Source organism: Cyanistes caeruleus, chromosome 1, assembly GCF_971803275.1.
Source record: "Cyanistes caeruleus chromosome 1, bCyaCae1.hap1.1, whole genome shotgun sequence".
In the NCBI taxonomy this organism is placed as follows: Eukaryota; Metazoa; Chordata; class Aves; order Passeriformes; family Paridae; genus Cyanistes; species Cyanistes caeruleus.
Genome location: NC_141701.1, coordinates 147,654,503 through 147,674,505, shown reverse-complemented (window position 1 = coordinate 147,674,505; position 20,003 = coordinate 147,654,503). Strand labels below are relative to the sequence as shown.

Sequence of the window (20,003 nt, the reverse complement as noted above, 5' to 3'; positions counted from 1 at the left end):
GCGAGTTGTCTGGATGTCATTGAAAGGGTAATGACAACAGAATTATTCCTAACATGTGCTGAGGGAAAGGCAAGGTTTTCATGCTAAAACAGACCAGGTGGTGCAAAATTAATACATTATTCACTACTCCTAAACATCTTATATTTTTGTTTATAAAAAAGCAAACTGGTACAAATATTATTTTTCTTCACCAAAACTAAACAGGGAGCTGTTCAGTCTGACAGTTGCCTCTAGAAATACCTTGTTAAAAAGAATATGTGAAACAACCAGTGAGTCATGACAGACTTAACCTTCTTAGCAGGTGTACGATATTTAAGAGACAGTGGGATTTACCTTTCCCATGTACAGTGCACATTCATATCTGGATTTCTCCACTCAGCACATATGTGGCAATACAGTCTATTGCTTCCCAAGGGAAAATGCTGAATAGTGCATTTGGAAAATAAGTGTAATACACAGATCAGACACCAATTTCCTGCCTTTTGGGGTCTTATTAAACAATAAGAAATTCCTGCAGTCCAAAGGGGTCCTGCCTTTCATCTCCTGCTACCATTCCACATTTCTTCCTCTTCCTGAAATTCCACTTGTCTGTGTCTTACCTTGTTAAATCTCCTAAATTCAATAAACCCACTAACCCACACTTACTGAGGAGAATCTCCAACAGATACAGATCTACTCCATCAATTTTATATTACTGCAAACAATGCAAAGGAAATACAAGAATCAAACCTATTGATTTTTCATCTCTCTTACAATTTTTATTTCTTTGCTCCTGTTTAAGTTCATTTTGTTCTATTTCCTTGACTCCAGATTCATGTGTTATTTTTTTGTTTTGTTCCTATTTTGTTTGGGTCATCCTTAGCCTGAATCTTATTTAAATCATTTCTAATTGAATATGAACTAAATCTGCCATTCCTTTAACTATTTTCTACCTAAAATGTATTTTCTTCCTTTTTGATCAGTTCTGGCCTTCACTGTCCCAGAATCAAAGAGTGGTTTCTGTTGGAAGGGACCTTAAAGATCATCTCATTGCAACCCCTCTGCCATGGGCAACCTTCACTAGACCAGGTTTCTCCAAGGCCCTCCCAACCTGGCCTTGAATTCTTCTAGGGATGGAAGAGTCACAATTACTCTGAGAAACCTCTTCCAGTGCCTCACCAGCCTCACAGTGTAAAATTTCTTTTTTGTACCTGATCTAAATCACTCCTTTTTCAGTTTAAAGCCGTTATCCTTTGTCCTACCACTCCATGTCCTTGTCCAAAGTCTGTCTCCAGCTCTCTTTAACTCCTTTAGGCACTGGAAGGTGCTCTAAGCTCTTCCCAGAGCCTTCTCTTCTCCAGGCTGAAGTCCCATAACTCTCTCAGCCTATCACCACAGGAGAAGTGATTATAATTCCCTTTTTCACATTGCCTCACATCTCTGCTGTAATCTTCCTTAGAGCAAACCTCCTCCTGTTTCCACATTGTTTTGCATTTTTGCTCTCCATGACATCTTCTCGGAGCTCCATCTCACTGTGTATCTTAACTTCACCCTTCCCAATACACAAGCAAGTTCCAAGATGCTGTCCTGAAGCCATTTGAAATTCTTGTAATTAATTCAATGTAAAAGGGGTTTTATGTTTGACCAAGCTTTGCCATCTGTAGGTCATAGTCATATTTTCTCATGAAAAGGGTACACTCCAACTGACCTGAGCATTTGGATTGAAATATACTTTGTATTTTCCATGCTAAATTTTCATGGAAAATTTCAAAATCTTTGGGGATGGAAAGTTTTCATGGAGCTCTACTTGCAGTTTATGCCCTTTTTCCTCTGTTTTCAGCCTCCTCCCCATCACAATTTCCCTTCTCTTTCTTGCCCCCCTCACACACTCATTCATTGAAATTGCACAACTAAGAGCACTCTCCTGCTCCTTGTGTTACAAACTCTTTTGTGCAGGTGTTTCTTCCAGGAGGACTTCCATGTCCCTTCCCCTCTCCTGCAGTTCTCTTGTCTCCCACATTTGGATGCTGTTCCAACCTTTTTCTGGGAGATTCAGAAAGTGCAAAGTGCTTGCTGGAGAATCTCTTCTGTGAAGAACACAGACTTCCTCTAGAAACTGAGGCAAGAAAACAAATATTATGATACATATATATATCCCTCCCATCTTGGTTAGCACATTCCCTGGCCACCACATCCCAGCTGCTGCCTGGGCATTCAGGGAACTGGACATTCAGTGCCCTGGCTGGGAGAGCAGCCACAAAACCATCCTGCCTGGGGGAAGAGAAGTCAGCTGCTGGCCCTCAGGGATGGGGAACAGGCTTTGGCTGGTCTTTGTTTACTACTGAGATGCAATTTTTAGATCATAAAAGGGCCAAGCTGCCAAGTTCTCAGTTCCTGCTTTCTCTCTAGCAGACTGGCAGTGAGAATAAACCCATAGAAATGTTCTTAAGGACAGCTGACACTGTCAAATTTCTCCTTTGCTTACCCATTGTCGTGGTTTTAAACCACTTGCACTAAAAATTTTTAGTAACCCCTGTTGCTATGATTTCTACCCAAGATACAACTAATAAACAGTTTTCAAATTTCTACATCAGTAAAATGCCTTTGTATTTTCTGATATAAGAAACAAGTCAGAGATGAGATCATCTTACCTAGAAAGAGGAGTTTGCATTGATCATGTGGTAGAGCACAGATTTGGATTGAAGGGCACTGGTAGCCAGTCTTGGAGTGCTTTACATATGTTTCTAGTAAGTTTTCTCTGAAAAGCACAGCTCAGAGCCAGCTTTATCCTTTAGGATAAGGACATCCACCTCCTTCTCTTCTTTCCCATGGATATCTCCCTGGGAATTTAGGAAGCATTAAATGTGCAGGATTAGCTACAGCTGAGCCAGGGGATGGGCTGACCACTGAGATCACTGTGGGAGCCAGGAGCAGGTGCTGGCAGATGAAATAGGTCACTTTTTAGGACAGCAGTGAGGGGTGTGTGTCAGCACCTCCTGCCTTGCAGGGCATGGCTTTCATTTTGGAGATGTAACTGGCACCACTGCTGCTAAATCCTCCCATTTCTTTAATGAAATGTGGGGGTTTGTCCCACTTCTGAGTCGTGGGGATTCTCCAACAGAGGTCTGTGAAAGCCACGAGCCCAGCCATGATCTGTGAAGGCAGGAGATTTCATACTGTGCAAAATTGCTGGTGGAAATCTAATTTGGAGACTTTCTGAAAGAAGGCCTCCTGGCTGGCAGGCAGCCCTGTCACTTTGTTCTGCCCTCCCAGAAACCTGCACTTGCAAAATGTACGAAATCAAAACCTCCTTACACCTCCCAAATCAACTGTAGAGGTATCCTTTTCACATTTCACTTAATAGGAAAGTGTGATTTTGTGATGGAGCACAAATTATAATATTAAACCTGGGAAATGGATTTGAAAGTAAGATTTTTAAACAAAACCATGTTCTCCCTGAAACAGAAAAAAAAATGGAGAAAAGATAATATTAATTATTTCTTAACTCTCTGATTTAATTTTCAAGTCTCTGGGCCTGCCCTCATGCTAATTTTTCTTTGGTGTAATATATTGGCCACAGGGAGCCATTACTTCCTGTGCATGTTACCACTGGTTTTCTTCCAATTTTACTCTGTTTCCATGTGGGTTTTTTTATCCTTTTGGTTCTCTGTGGCTTACCTTTCCCCAGCTGTTTTCTGCCATGTGTGAATGAGAATTATGTCTTGATCTCCTGTCCTGACTGCCCAAGGGACATGATGGCCTTGAGATGAATGAGGACAAAACTTAGCACAGTCCTTGGTCACAACTGGGTGTCCCCCTCTCTGTGGAGGTGTAGGATCTGAATTTAAAAGGATGACTCCAGGAATCCCACTCTGCCTGTACTGGGCAGTGTCCTCCATGTGAGGCCCCCAGGGTTAGGCTTGGTGTGATCTTCAGGTAAAAAATGCAGAGCTTAAGCATCCAAAATTAGAGGGTTTTTTCTTGTCTCTAATCATTGTATAATAATTGGTAGAGCAGCTGTTTTTTTGCCTGAAGCCAATGAAAATATTGGAGGAATAGTGCAGGTGTTTCTCACTGATCATCACTCCTTGCAGGGAGCAGCAATAGCAAAGACTCTCCAGTGTCTTCAGTCAGTCCCACACTGTGCAGTCTGTCTTGCTCTCTGATTGTCCTGACATCCTCCTCAGTAGGGCAGCCTAACACTTTTGTTGACTTAGCAGAAGGGTAATTGTCTCTTTGTTTGCAAACAATAAACTTTCCATAGTTTCCCTAATGTTTTTATGGTACGTTGAGCCTTTAACATCACAAACACAGCTGGTTTTGCTGCGAGAAATTATCAACTGGACTTGTCTCACAGCACGTTTTGTCTGTCTAGACAGTGGTTTGAGAAGTCCACAGCAGCTCTGATGGAGCCCTCACTATTCTGGTGAATTAATGTTGTTTTGATATCTGATGAAAAACCTGCAGGAACATGTTTGTTTTTATGCCGTGGCTCCAGTAGTGGAAAGAATTTATCTGACTCCACTCACCATCTCTCCCTCCTCACATATAACACTTGGAGACTTAGAATTTCAGATCAGAAAACACTTTCCAAAGACTCATCTTCTAATGCTTCTAAGGGACATACTTAGAAAAAAATAACCCTGAAAGTCATCAGCTACAAAAGAAACCTAAGTTCAATAGTTCTTGACCAGATTTGGAGTGGTACAATTTGTCTGCACTGTTATATGCACGTAGGTGGATAACAAATGAAAAAGTCCTGGCAACATGAGGCAACCAGCAGACTGTGGTAAGAAGTGTCACGGGTTGTCTCAGATTTATGTTTCCAGGACTGTGTTTCAAGTGACAGGGACACAGGCACCTCGCTCTCCCAGCTTCTGGGGTGCTGCAGGGCTGGGGATGAGGAGAGGCAGAGCCTAGAGGTTGGTCCCTCCTCTGTAAAGTGATGAGAACAGGATTGAGGAATCTGCCCCATTAATTACAGATACCCCTTTAAACTCTGAAGTGAGAAATTGGGTGATCATTCCCAGCCCATCAAACACAGGTGAGCACAGCTGCATCGCTTCTCTGCCCTGCACTGCTCAGAGACAAACAGCTGCACCAGAGACACCAAAACTGCAGGGAAACATAAAGTTCAATACCTGGAGAGGAGAATGGCCAGTAAAACCTTCAGCTTTAATGTAAATACCACAAAAACATTCGGGGTAGGGGAAACACACTCAACTCACCCCGTTCTTAGAGTCTGCCTGAAGATGACTAAAGCTGTATCAGCCTCCCTACTTGTTCTTCATAGGCCAGAGGTAAAATTAAGCCATTTTCTCCCCTTTTTCTGAGTAAATAGAAATCATTCACACGAAATCGCTGAAATTGCAGCCACTTTTTGCATATGAAATAATTATTCTTACCATATTACTTAATTTTTTATTCTTTCCTAAGGAGAACATCCGCTCTCATTACCGTCATGAAGTAGTTCAGAGATTTTACTTAGGAAATAGACTGTATTTGCTGTGCAGTTCTTATTAAAATTCATTCTCTTATATTTAAACAGACAAACCAGTTATTTCATCTAAGAGATTAATACAGATTTGATGAGAAAAAAATTCCTGTTGGAAGAATTGGTATTACAGTGGTACTACCATGCCCCACAACCCTCCCATCTGCAGCTGCTGTCCTGCTTGCGGGTTCAAACACTTTCCACTTGGGAAGTGGTGAGGCTGCAAGGCAGGAAATTTGTATCCCCATTTCCATGTGCTTTCCTAGCTGTTCTAGAAAGAAAAATGAAGGAAATCGACGATGCTCCAACCTGTGCTCACCCTCACTTGCCCCAGGCCACAGGGACCTCTTGCCAATCTTGTGCTATCATGATCATTTTGACAGCAAGAAACTAAGATATCAGAAGAATGGGATTATGAGATTGACTGCAGGATAAAAAGAAACTGGGCTGGGAGGATATAAGCTTCTTATCCAAGCACAAATAGCTGAAAGAATAGGAAAGGGAATATAGAAAATAACTGATCATGTAAATTGCTTTTTGCAGGAATACTCTCTCTTAGATTTTGCCCTAGGATGCAAACGTACAAAGGATTGGAAAATACACTTCCAAGGAAGGAAATAATCCTCCAGAGAGACTGACTACATTACTGACCTATTACTGCAGATCTCATTCTTAAACTTAGATCTAACACTTAGTACAATGAAAGCCCCTTTCTGAGCAATTTCTCTTTGCAGCTTAGTGGATTTTGCTACAGTAAACAAAATATAATAATTGGTACCTATTTTGTTAGGCTTGTTAGAATGTCTCCAAAGAACAAACTGCATCTTTCCCATCTGTGCTAGCCAAAGAACGGTGCAGATGTCCACTGCCATCCATGTACAGGAAGGAAGAAAATCAGATGTTTTCACTGGTCAAAGAATGCCTGAAGGGCTTCTTCCTGTTCTGTATCTACCAAGTACTCCAGGTGTATGGACCCTGTTTTATCCACTATAAAAAAAAATGCATTAAATGAGTAGCTGGCAATCCTGGCAGGTACTTCACATGCACTCTGGCCTTTCCTATGCAGCTGAGTGACAGAAGTGACAATGATCTGCCATAGGGTTACAGTTTGGATTAATGGCTTGCTTTTTGCATGGTAGATTTCACTGATGGGGGTATTTTCCACTCTGTACCCTGTTGTTACAGCAAAACCTGCTTGGCTGGCTCCTAGGAGATTTCTCTTCCACAGGGAAGCAAGGTGTCAAATCCCCTCACACCAGTGAGGGTCCAGGGCAGTGAATGCAGAGCTGAGTCAATTCAGAGCTCAGGAGGCCTGCACATTGTCTGACTGAATGACAGATGGAAGGTTAAATACATAAAGATTTATATTGCTACACTTTTGCCAAATCAAGGTAAATAAAAAGATGGAAGGGAGAGGAAGATGTAGTCTCGTGCTTTTGTTCCAAAAGTATTCTGACTTTAGCAGTAGCGTTTGCAGATACATTTTCAAACAGGATTTGATGAGGTGTCATCTGAATTGAAATTGTCTGATTTTGCCCTGTGTTGACACAAAAAGACACAATGGAGCTGAGATATTAGACCACAGCCTACCACAGCAGCAGAAGTATCTGCCAGCCTCCACCAGCAGCCCCCACCTAGAGCTTTTTGGGGAGGGTGGGTGCTTCCAGCAGCCTGTTTCTCCCCATGGATGGGGAGCTTGGAATCAGCCTCACAGCTCCAGGCTTCTGTGCTCTTTACCTGCTGCCACCACAGAACTGGTGCAGCACTTGGCTCTTGGCACTGTGCCTGACCTGTTACCTGTGTGCTGCTGCTCAGGGTGGGGCTGAAACAGCCTGAGCTCCCCTCGACCCTGGGGAAGGGGTCTGGCTGTAAAGGCAGGTCACTGCTGTCCTGGAGTGGGATTGTCACCAAGATGGGCTGCCTGGCCAGCTGCTGGGTGTGACAATGACTAATGTTGTTAGTCATATGATTAATTTTAGATAGTCCTGCAGGGAGCTGGGCTTGATGATTCCATGGGTCCTTCCAGCTTGAGATAGACTGTGATTTTGTGTGGCTTATTTGACCTGCATCTACCTTTAACCCAGCTCTGAGACACAAAAGCCAAGCTTGCTTAGTTTTTGGTGGGCACAGCTCAGCTCCTCAGCATCCCCTGGGATGCCAGACTGTCTCCATTGTCTACAGACATCCTGGGAAAACTCCAGCTTAAGCACCTCAGGGAGGCACCTGACAGAAGGCTGGATTAATCTGATCACTTGTGCCTTATACTGGCACTGCCAGAGTCACGAGCTCTGGAAAAGGCATTAAAAGTGCGAAGGTCGACAAAAGCATGCTGGATTGTCATTAGGCTAAAAGCTTAACATAATTATACTAAAAGAATTTGGGGTTCTTTGAGTGCATCTGTCATTTGATTCCCAACCTCAAAGACCAATAAAGCGACCTGCTTTCACAGTCTGGCTGCTCAGTGTCACTGGAAAGCAGATTTCTTTTTGAGGGGATCCGTATGGACGTACAAATCTGCCACTGCTTTTGAAAACTGAGGTAATCTTTAGTTTGCTTTTACTCAAACTGAAAGCACTGTGTTAGCAGCCAGGAGCACTGGGTATCATTAGTAACCTTTCACAGGAAAGGTGGTGTGTCATGGGTTAGGCATGTATTTTTCTGGAAAATGCAGTGTACAGTGAAATGTAGGAATAAGTAAACATAAAGTGCTTATTCAGCAGTTCATTCTGTTTGAATGCCCAGCAATGCAACTCTGAGGTTACCTGCTCATAAAGGAAGCAGGGAAATGATATTTGAGATTTTTTTTTGGCTAAAGGCATGAAGTGCAAATAGTTCTTTGTGCAAAATGTCAGCTGCATTTCTAGGAAGCAAATAAGATTGCTTTAATAATCCATGGTAAATAACAATACTAAGGATGCTGCCACCTATTACATGCACCTGCAGGTGTATCTAGATCTAATGTATATATGTCTGAAATAAATACACTAAAGTGAAACGAGGTGTTTCAAAGCTTTTGTGAGCAGCAGAGTTAAGTGCAGGATGAAATTCAGCTTCAGATAACGAAATTCCTGTGCATACCTGGAAATATTCATGTATGGAGATATCTGAGCTACCACTACTCTGCAGAGGTCTAGGGCTTGGCTCAGTTTTGCCTGAGGACCACTGGGGGTGCTGCAAGGTGTCCTTCCTGACCTCCAGCTGGACACAGATCTCAACAGAGATAACATAGATAACAACTTGTCCTTCTGCTCAATTGCCTGAGGATGACTTGGGCGTGGAAGGGTCAGTTGGCACTAGATATACTGGCAGGTGCATGCAGCCCTGGCATGGTCACCTGTGCTTGGTCATCCTCTGTTGTTCACCAGATTAATTTCTGATTGAAATGAGGCTTAGATGCATCATTAGACCCTCAGGGTTTGGTGTCTGAGGCTGGAGGCAACTGCCATCCTTGATTAGCAATTCAGTCCCCTAAATTTGGTGAGTGTGTCTCCTCCTGCAGCGCACTGGGATGCCCTGGTTGGATGGCAGCTGGAGCTTTGGGAGGACACAGAGCTTGTGTAGGTCTGGTGCAGATATCTCAGACACCCTCCAACATCAGCAGATGCCTCTGTTAAGGTAATTTAATTGTACCTGTAGAGTCCAGAAGATTTTTATTCTGAATTCCTTTATCCCCTCCCTTCCTCCAGCTGCTTCCTCTCATATACACACATGCTTATTTTCAGGACACTTGTAGCAATGTCGTTATCTCTGAGACCTCATCCTGCTGTCAGAGGAGTTGAAAATGGCTAAAGGGGATCTACCAGAGCCTCCTTCCCTGATGGGCTCCCACCTGCTTGGCTGCATGCCCCCTGCTCTGGTTTCAGACAGCATCACTTGCAATACCTGCAAGGGGATTTGAAAGGAAAGATTAATTCCCACCAGACCACCACAGCAGTGACCAGACCCACACAAGCTGTCAGAGTAGTGGACCAGCTAAGAAACAATTGGCTTTAATCTCACTTTACCTTAGAGCAGGGCAGTGCTCAGGGCAGCGATGGTTTAATTCAGTGGTTCATAATGGACAGGGGCATCTGCTGTGCTACCAACTGCTTTTGTTTTTAATCACAGTGATTGCAAAGGGTACTTTACAAAACAGCACTGGCAGGGCACTTCAAACACAGTGTCATCAGAGTGATTAGGACCAGGTTTTCAGAATTCTATCCCATATATTCTGAATATTTGAAATAAGAGAGAACAGGGTAAGGGGATGATAGCAAAAGATTGTGGCTCTTTGGTAAGGCCCAGTTAAATAGAAGTACTTTTTATGCTGTTTATGTTGGTCTAGCAGCGTTATCAACTTAAAGTACTGTCAGAAGGAGAGAAATCAGGGGGCTTACAGGTATTTCTGGTAGCATTAAGAGATCACAGAGAAAATACCTACACAAAGTCCATTTTATTGCTGTAAATGGCAGGAGTTCTGCAGCACTGACCTCTCCTTGACAATACCCAGGGCTGGCACCCACCCACCTGGTACAGGCAGCAGTTGAGTTGATACCAGGCAATTTGGGATTGGTTTGTTTTGGGGTAAATATATTTTGGCTGATATTGGTTTGAGTCACCTTTGCCCTGTTCCTGTCATCCCAAGAATCCACCTCCAGTGTGAACATTTTGACCTGATAAATCCAGCACAAAAGCTGTAATTTATTTCTTCTCAGACCAGGAGCAGATGTAATGTTCAATATACAGCAACTGGTGACCAGCCTGGGAGATATATTACTGGGGATGGCCTTTGAGAAGAAGCTGGTTTTATTTATTGGATATAATTGTATTTATTTTGGGCAGGGGTTTAAAAAGAGGTTTAAACCATCTAATATGTCACTTAAATGCCTAGTTGTGTCTAATCTTGCTGCTCACCGCCAGCAAAAGTAGAGAGTTCTGAAGTGGCAAGAAAAAGAGGAAGGTAACTCACAATCTCAAGTTCAGTTTGGATCTTTTTTGTAGACCTGTGAAAATCTTCAAATAGTTTTTTCCCTGACTAGTAACAGCATTTTCAGGACCAAGCCTGCTTCGGGAGTGAGTCCTGCTTAGATTTGGCCACAGTAATCTGGTTGTGATGGCTTGTTTTAGCCTGGAGGGGAAAGTTTTTGAAGCTATATGACCTCTGAGGTGTTTATTCACAGTCACAATAGATTTCCCTCATGGCCCAGAGGATATTTAAAACAAGACTGTCTGTGAAAATGCATACAAATGTTTAGAAATGTTTCAAAATGTACAATTTGGTTGAAGTGCCTTGCCTATGTACATCATTGTCATAGAATCACAGAAGTATTTGGGTTGGAAGGGACCTTTAAAGGGCACCTAGTCCAAACCCCTGCAGTGAGCAGGGACATTTTTAACTAGATCAGGTTGTTCAGAGCTCCATCCAACCTGACTTTGAATGTTCCCATTGATGGGAACCTCATCTTCATTCTCATCTTTAAAAATTTCTTCCCTAAATCTAGTCTGAGACTCCCCTCTTTTATTTTAAAGCCCTTTCCCCTTATCCTATTACAACAATCCTACTAAAAAGTTCATCCCCATCTTTCCTAGAGACCCTGTTTAAGCACTGAAAGGCCACAGTGGGGTCTTCCCAGAGCTTTCTGGGGTTTTTTGTACTCTGTTTCTGAGCTTTGCGTTTTATTCTTCATGTTTTGGGGTGTTGGAGATGGGGAGGGAGGAAGGGAATGTCGGAGTGTGTTACTATCCATGCTAAACTTCTGCACCTGAGGTCAATGTGTTTGTAAAAGCCTGCAGACTCCTTTTCCTGCTGAAACCACCTGTAATTAGAGGGATTTCCATGGTGGTGTTACGGTGCCACCGATGAGATGAAACTCAGACCCTCCTGTTTCCAGGACCCAACATGTACCTTCCGCATTTAAAGTTCACCAATTTCCTTTGAACTTGACTCGTTTCAGGTGCTCAACCTGTTCCTTGCCTTGCTGCTGAGCTCCTTCAGCGCCGACAACCTCTCAGCCCCAGACGAGGACGGGGAGATGAACAACCTGCAGCTCGCGTTCGCCCGCATCAACAGGGGCCTTCAGTACGCCAAAAAAGCCGCGTGGAACTTCTGCTGCAACGTCCTCCGGCACCCCAAGACCACGGCTGAGAAGAAGGCGATGATGAAACTCGCGGCCCAGAACCCAGGAGCCCTCAACAACTGCGTGAACAGCCACACCACCGCCGAGCTGGGCAAAGACATGGAGAACCACAAGGAGAATCGTGCTGAGGATGGGGTGAATAAAAATGGAGAGAAACACCCGGCAATTACAGATGATGATTTTATGACCAATCCTGACCTGTCCATTTGTGTTCCTATTGCTGTGGGAGAGTCGGATATCGAGGAGGAGGATGAGGAGCAGAGCACCTTTACAGAAATGGAGCAGGTAGGCAATGAAAATGTTTCTTAATTTCAGCTTATTAAGATGCCCTTTGTTACCACCCTTGGACTGGATCCATGGCTAGTGATGCAAATCTCCTAAGGCCTAATCCTGCCTTTGATATTCTGCTAACTTCAGAAGAAGTTGCAGATGCATATGCAAGAGCAAAATTCAGTTTCCAACAAGAGGAATTTCCTTTCTTTGCATTCTTTTAATTTTTCTAGATTAATTCTTCTAACCAGAGCAATTAAATCCTTTCTCACATACAGACTGGTTCTTTTCCCTTTCAGCTGAATCATGGGAATGCTACAGAACAAATCTTAAGTTAGTGGAGGATTTTCCTCAAAATGTGCACTGTCTTGGTTTGCTTGTGCGACAAGAATTGAGGGCCAGGTAGCTCTCTTTAAAATACAATAAGACAGAGGATGATATGACAAGGCACCAGAGAAAGAGGGAAGATGTGTTATCATTTGTATTCTGACATGAGAAACAGTTATTCTCCTGCTCTTTGGTGTGAAATGGCAGATTTTATTTTTCTTTCCAGAGCACTCAGTAGTAAAGGATGAAAAATCCTGTGCAGTTTGAAGTGTTGTGTGAAATGAAGAAACATCTTCAGGGGAATGCTTTTCCTTCTCTCCTTCCCCCCCCCTCCCTTTTCTACCAGCTTTATCTCTTGGCTCCTCACACCATATCTGGCTAATGTTTTCCAGGCCCTCCAGCCTTGATCCAGCACCTTCTGACGCTGGCTGAAACCAATGGAGTTCAGCAGGCACTGGATCAAAGCTCCTGCTTCAGACCCAGCTGTCAGGGGGGATCCTCAATGTCGTGCTTGAGAGGTTTGAAAATCTGAAAGCAAAATAGTTGTTAGAGAAGGAAGGACTATCGTAAAAAATTTCTAAGGAAGGACTCTGTGTCAGGGATTGGGTACAAATCAGCTGCTAAATGTTAATTTCTGCTGCTGTTGGGTTGGGGAAATCTCTTCAGTGTCAGTGCATCACCAAAAAGACTTTCGTAATCATCATCTCACTGGGGAGTGGGACAGCAAGAGGTCAGAAAATCACCAAGCTCCACTGTCCAAATAGAAAACCAGGTAACAAAATGACAAGTCTGCAATTTTTGGTAAACACTTTTAGGGTGGGGTTTTTTTGTGTATGTTTAGGGACTATTTTATTGAAATCGTCTGTGGATCAGTGTGGGTAGTATGAATAATATCTAGTTTTTCTCTTTGAAGTCCTTCTCTATTCCCTGGTTGTACTTGAACCAACAAGCAGAGAACATTCAAAAAGTGAAATAGGAATGCAGTAGATGAAGAAGAGAATTGGAAAAAAATAAGTAAATTTCATGAATTGAAATAAAGAGAGTTTAATAGGAAAGAAAATAATAATAATAATAATAATAATAATAATAATAATAATAATAATGGAACTAGAATATGCAAAACAAGTGATGCTCAAGGCATTTGCTCACCTCTTGCTGATCAATGCCCAGGCAGTTCCCAAGCAGTGGCTCCTGGACAGCTTTTCCCCCAGTTTATATACTGAGCATTTATTCTCATTCTGAATCCAAAACATGGTCCTGTACCAGCCACTGGAAAGAAAAGTAAGGCTCAAACCAGAATTGTTTGTTAGTATCAGGTGATCTGTAAATATTGCCTAGTGTATATGTGGATCATAGTGTATAAATATGTTTAATTATGGAATTTTGGGGTTGGTGATTTTTATTTTTTATAATTTTCTTTTTTGGTCTTTAAAGATGCCCACACTTTTCTGCTATGTCTAACAGATAGTAACAATCTCAAACACTCTCAGATTTTTTTTTTCCTTCACACTGAAAGCAAAAGCTTGTTGAAACTTTGCACTTGAGTGTCCATGAGGTCTGGAAGTGTGTGCCTGTGCATGCTCATGGGTGTGTGTTGCACCACTTTATCATCCCCCTCTCAAGATAAATAGTAACATTCACAATTACAAGATAAAACCCAGCATAGGGCATGGAGGGCTTGGGATTTTTATGTCTTAAGTGTAGAAATGCAGGTATCTGTTTAGCTGCACTATGTGCTGGTGGGTAAATCAGTGGAAGAAACAGGTTACCATCATTTTATGCTGTAAATGTGGAATTAGAGCTTTATTAAGAACTATTAGAGTCATGAGAGAAAGAGCTGATGGAAAAAGACAGGCATTTCGCTGAAACAATATTATGAATAAAAGTTGATTTGGAAATATTAAGAAAACTCATAATAATTTCAATAATATTGAAACGTCATCACATGTAATAGAAACATTGGGGATTCAGAGTGAAACAAAATAGGGGGAAACAAAACCCAGTAGGAGAAGCAAATCAAGATATGCTTTCCCACTGTATCTTTTAATGAAATTCTCAGCAAACATTGGAGGAACATTGTCGCATTACCGGGAGATATTTGGATTGCAGTGAAATAATGTGGTTCACTGCTGGCATGTGCATTAAACAGAAGGCATGGAGTTGAGAAATGAATTAATTAGCTTTGTCACTAGTGCTTTCCAGGCTTGGACAAACAGCTGCTGCAGGTCACTGCTGTTCCCCTGTGCAGAGCCCTGATCAATGGTTTGCAGTTTTTATCTGCAGGTCTGAGGGGTCTACTGCTGAAAAAGTCCAAACAAGCAGCGAGTTCATATGCCCAGAAAGCAATTTTAACAAATTCCTAGAGGGGAAAATGTGTGTGTACAAGGCATTTCCAGCTCAAAAACTCAAAATACATTGACATAATATATAAACAAAAATAGGAAGAAGCGTAACAGCAGAAATGATAATTGTGTGATGAGTTTTGCATTTGCTTTTCTGCAAAACCCTAATAAATTTGCACAGCTGTAAATATCTCCAAAAGGAGCAGAGCCATGAGAAAGCAAATGCCAACAAATTCGAAGATCTATCATTTTTACTGGTGCCCATTCCAAAGATGTATGATCTTTGGACTCAGAGAAAAATTCTCTTGACCAACATGTGGGTTACTGCAGAAGAAATTATTGTATCTGAAGGCTGATATGAAATCCCAATTCCCTGGATATTGAGTTGTGGGGAATTACAGTGGGCTGACCCTTTGACTAAGGACATCCCTGTGGGACTGTGGGGAATAAACTTCCTCACTCACTGCCAGAAGCTTTAATCCTGCAAACCCCAACTCCATGGGTGTCCTTACCTCCTCCCCTCCAGGATGTCCAGGATAACCAGATTAGAGCTCCCAAAGGAAGAACAACATGAACAAGAGCAAAATTTACATGATTGCACTGAGAGGGCACAATTAGGGTGAAGTATCATTTTGTGCAGAGGGCATCACAGAAACCAAACAAGAAATACCAAGGGTATGCTAAACATTCAAATCTATTCCAACTCTCCCCTAATTACAATCCATATTTTTACATATTTCAATATTTTAGTATGTACAAAGAGAATTTGTATGTACAATTACTTCTCAGGAGAAGACAATGTACCCTGATTCCCTTTAAAGTTGTTGGCTGACCTGGAATTGAGCAGCCCTTTGGCAGCATTGCCAGAACGTATCTTCTTCCTCCTGCATGTGGATTTTGGTGCAAGAGCATGGAAGAGGAGGTGACAGGAGATGCATAAAAAGGGATAATGTAGATGAATGCCTCTGCAGCGCACAGCTAGTAAACCTACACAATTCCTACACACCCTTTACACTTTCTCTGTCAGTTGAAGATCCCAGACTAGATATCCTGTGCTTCCATCAGTCTGACTTGTCCAGTCTAAAAGAGAAAGGCTGAAGGGATGCTGATCTTGGGCAGAACCACAAAGTTATTGATCCCAATGGTTGTTTTAGGGTGAGGATCATCTCAGCTTACAGCTCCTGTAGCAATGCTGGGCTCTTCCCAGAAAGTCACAAAACTACTCTAAAATAAGCCATTGTGGCTATGAGAAATGGGCCCCAGAGCATTACACATGGCAGCTTGAAATTTCAGATGATGAGAAAACCTTCTGTGGCTGCACATTTTCCTCTGAGTAATTGAAATGTCTAAGTTTAAATTTCAGCTGCCAATTCTGTTATCAAACCTTGCACTGGCAGCAGCCGTCTTCCTGAAAGCGACCAATTTGTGGCACTGTCATTGAGAGGGTTTTGAAGGAGTGAGGCCACCTGTTGGCTCCCAAATCTCCTTTGATTACTGAGATGCAAGTGAGATGCTCTGCTAGCTGGGAGGGCCAGGGGACACGTACCTGTAGCCCACACATCCAACAGTGAAAGGATCCAAAAGAAAAGCAGAACAATGAAAGTCAGGCACAAGAAATAAGGAGTGAAACTGAGAAAGAACCGCCTTGAGCTACATTAATTTGTCACTGCTGTGTAATATGTGTGTTGCTGCTGGTCACTGCAGCATTTAGTTTGTGTCTTCAACTAACCCCTTCTCCTTGGCCTGTTCATAGTCCTGGGGAATTCTCTCCCTCTCAGTCCACAAGACTTCTTAAGGATTCAATGATTTTAGTCTCATTATGAGAAAAAGAATAGCTGTCTATCTACTTTTTCCCTATCTTTGACATGTAAAATATGGGTTGTCCCAAAAGCTCAGCAGCAGCCACAGTAATGTAAAAGCTACATCTTCTCAAGGTTCTTTTGGGTTCTCATTTTTGCTTCCTAGGTGGTTAAAATGCAGAAGTTACCATCTTGAGCCTCCACAGAGTGTTTTGTAATTGCTTTATGACCATCTTTTCATATGTGGCACCACCTTTCAGTCCCCTGCAGAAGTAAGGAATAGATTATGGGAACAGCAAGGTGACAGGACAATTAAGTGGATACAGTCCAGTCCAGCTAATGCAATGTATTATACAACCTGCAATTCAGCTACAATCAAGGTTTCAGACATCAGAGGTGTTTGTACCATTTACATTAGATATCTAAGTGCAAAGCTTTTATCTTCAAAAATTTCTGCTTCAGTTTTCTTCCCTTTCAAGTGGCCCACAGCTGAAACCCAGACCAGTGTATGCCCTTTTCACAGTGACATCACTTTTTTGTTTAGAGGAGTCCTGTGATAAATGGACCGAAAGGAGGCTCCAGATGAGTCATTTTGGATGTCCTAAATCAGCCCCCAAAATGCAACATCCTACACTTACAGTTAACTCTATCTTGCACCTATTACAACAGTCTCAGTGAGGTTCAGGTTTTTGGGGTCACTATCTGGATCCTTTTGTTCATCTCTGAGTTCCTACAGGCAGGAAATTTTAGTAGTACCACCTAAAGAAATGGCTCTACCCTTTCCTTGTCATTTGAGTCAGTCCAGCAGGGTTGTTAGGTCTTTCTTCCCTTCTTTAAGCTGAGTTACCACATGTGTTGCCTTACTCAAACCTCTCATTTATGGCCAGCCAGCAAGGCCCTGAGGAGAAAGCCCATTCTGCAGTGACCAGTGGCTCTGTGGCCCGTGGCCACATGTCACACTCAGCCCCTCTGCAGTGGCAGAACCTGGTGTGGAAGCCAGTTTTCCGCAGAGATCACACCTTTGTGCCTTCCCTTGCAGTGCCATGCCGAGCCAGCAGCACTTGCCTGCTTGTCTCCAGGAAATGCCATTATTGATTTGTTCCAATGGAGTGGCTAATTGGGTCACAGGGAAAGTGCTGGCTGCCTGCTGCCAGGACCCAGCGCTCCTCTGCCGACCCCAGCTCGGCTCCAGGCACGCACACCCAGGGAACACTGACCTTCTGAGCTCCCTGCCCAGCTCCCAGTGCCCCCCACAGCCAGTCTGGGCCCATTCTCTCGCCTCTGGCTCACCCCTGGCTCCAGGAATCCTTAAACTGCAGAGAGCTGCTGCTGCTGTGTGTCCTGGGGCTCACCTTTCCCTGACCTGGCAGGGAATATTGCCTGCAGGACTGTGATTTCCACTGCCTGGCAGGCTCTCACAGATTCCCACCTGCACAGCTCCACTTCTCGATGGGATTCTCCCAGACAACTCCAGGCACAGCAGCAGCTCTACTGTGATTTTCGGGATGTTTGGATCTGGGTCTGCACAGAGGACCCAAGGGTTGGTCATTACCTGGATTTTGCACACTGGATGGGTATTCTTTGCTGCTGAGCACACTTTGCTCTCTCAGTCATATGCTTTTTTGCTCAATTGACAGTTCTCCCACTTTGTACACCCCTGTGTGGACTTCAGCAAATGCATTTCGCAGGGAAATCAGGTTTCCAGCTGTAGATGAGTAACTGCCTCTGTACACATCAAAGATAGAGCTGGCTACCCCTCAGTCTCTATTCCATTGGTGCAATCTCTATATTACCCTGAACTGGATCAAAACCCCGAGTTTTATCATCTTTTCCCCTTATATATTTCAGAATTAATAACTCATTTCATTTGACAAGGTCAAACTGTTTCTGATGGCTTTTCTTCCCAGTTTCTACCTGTAAGAGATTCATAATTTTGAGGTCAGAGAGGACCATTAAGGTATGATGGTTTTGCTTTCTCATAGCACTGAGTCAAGGACTACAGCTAATTTCTGCAGACAGCCTGTAAGTTTATTTTAGCTATGATACACTACATTACATTTTTAAGATGGAAAAAAAAAAACCAACCAAAAACCCAGAAATTTCTCAGGTAACAGAAAGTTCACCATCTGCATGTGGACTCACATCTGTTTCTTTTGTATACAGTGGAAATTTTATTGTACAATTCCTGTTCATTACAAACCTGCTTCTAAACATGAAGGGCTTCTGTAGAAGTCAATGGAATTATTCCAGGTTGATGTAAGAGTAGCTGAAATTATTGAAAATTGCTATAAAAATGCCAGTGCACAAAGATTTTGTTATAAAATTGTTTGTGGCAATATCTTATGCTCCTAATACTTCTAACACCTATAAATCAGAGATACCATGAAGCCATGTGTTTATTTGACAGGGTACATTAATTTCAGCCTTTTACTGCAGGAAATATACTTTGCTGTCAGGAACCCTAATGCCCTTTTCAAACAGTATTTATATTCTGTCTGTTTGCAGTTCCAGTCTGTGGGACACATTCTCTCTGAGTGTAAATGGATAAAATACCATTGAATCCTGTTGATGGCTCCCCAGTTCTCACTGGGAGGAGAGTGAGCCCACATGTGCATGCTGCACACAATAAATCTTACAGCATCCTTCTTGTCACCTTTATTTGGGCCAATATTTTTCTGATCATTAAGTAAGATAGCAGGGAGATAGCGGGGGGGGGGGTTCATTATTATTCTGCACATAGATTGCCTGGATTTATCACTTTTTAAGCCATATGTTTTGCTTTGTGCTTCTTGAAAACTGTGTAGAACTCAATTATTAGCTAATTATTTTTGGCAATAGAAGAGAACATTTCCGGATTTATTGTCTCCAGAAGAATAGCAGCAAGGGCATTAGAAAAAAGAAACAGGACTGTAAATCCCAGCAGCAGATTTAAAGCACCTGTGTCCTCATCTTGGCTTCTACACTTAAAAAGATGCTTGTGTTTATTTTGTGGCAGTGGAGTGGGGCAGAAACTCCCGTGTCAGATCCCTGCTGACGTGGTTGGAGCAGTCACACCACAAACAAAGGTTTTGGGATGCTCATTCAGTTCTCGGTGGCAGGGAAACGTATTTGTCCACAGCATAATGCCTAAGGTGCAGGAAACACAGGGAGCTGATGGAGGAGAGAAAGAAAGGAGGGGGAAAGAAGCCAGGCTGGCATTGAAAGAGCTGATATCAGGCGTAGCAGAGTTGACAACATGCGTTTGGACAAGTGCCCGGACCCTGGACTGCCCATCAGTCACAGCTTGCTGGATGCCATTTCCCAGTATCCATATCCCTCCCCGGAGCAAAAGGCTGATCAGAAATGAGCATTTCTCACTGTTTCTCCCTTTGGTAAAGAAAATGCCGACATTTAGCATTTTGGACAAAAAGAGCAGCAGTCAGTTCCCCAACAGCTCCTGCGCCACGTGAGGCAGTGAGTGCGTGTGTGTTGGAGGGGTAAAACTGCTCCCATTAATTACACTCCAAAATAACACTTCAAATAATTATTATTTTGTTGCTGTTGCCTGTAATAATATGAAACTTTCTTAATGATCAAAATATTAACATCTTAATTGGGTGAAAGGTTCTGGATTATTTCAGGCACTCGCACTGACTGCACTCCAAGGCAAATTTCCAAAATTTAAACTTCCATCAGA

At 42.8% G+C, this 20,003-nt stretch overlaps 1 protein-coding gene across 1 annotated transcript in view; it reads left to right on the top strand.

The window, feature by feature from the left end:
* SCN5A (sodium voltage-gated channel alpha subunit 5) overlaps nucleotides 1-20,003 on the top strand; it is a 211,812-nt gene that overhangs the window by 128,963 nt on the left and 62,846 nt on the right. Inside the window, exon 17 of the mRNA XM_086866202.1 lies at nucleotides 11,407-11,874. Within this exon, the coding sequence (XP_086722328.1) occupies nucleotides 11,407-11,874 (468 nt within the window). The remainder of the gene's footprint in view (nucleotides 1-11,406; nucleotides 11,875-20,003) is intronic.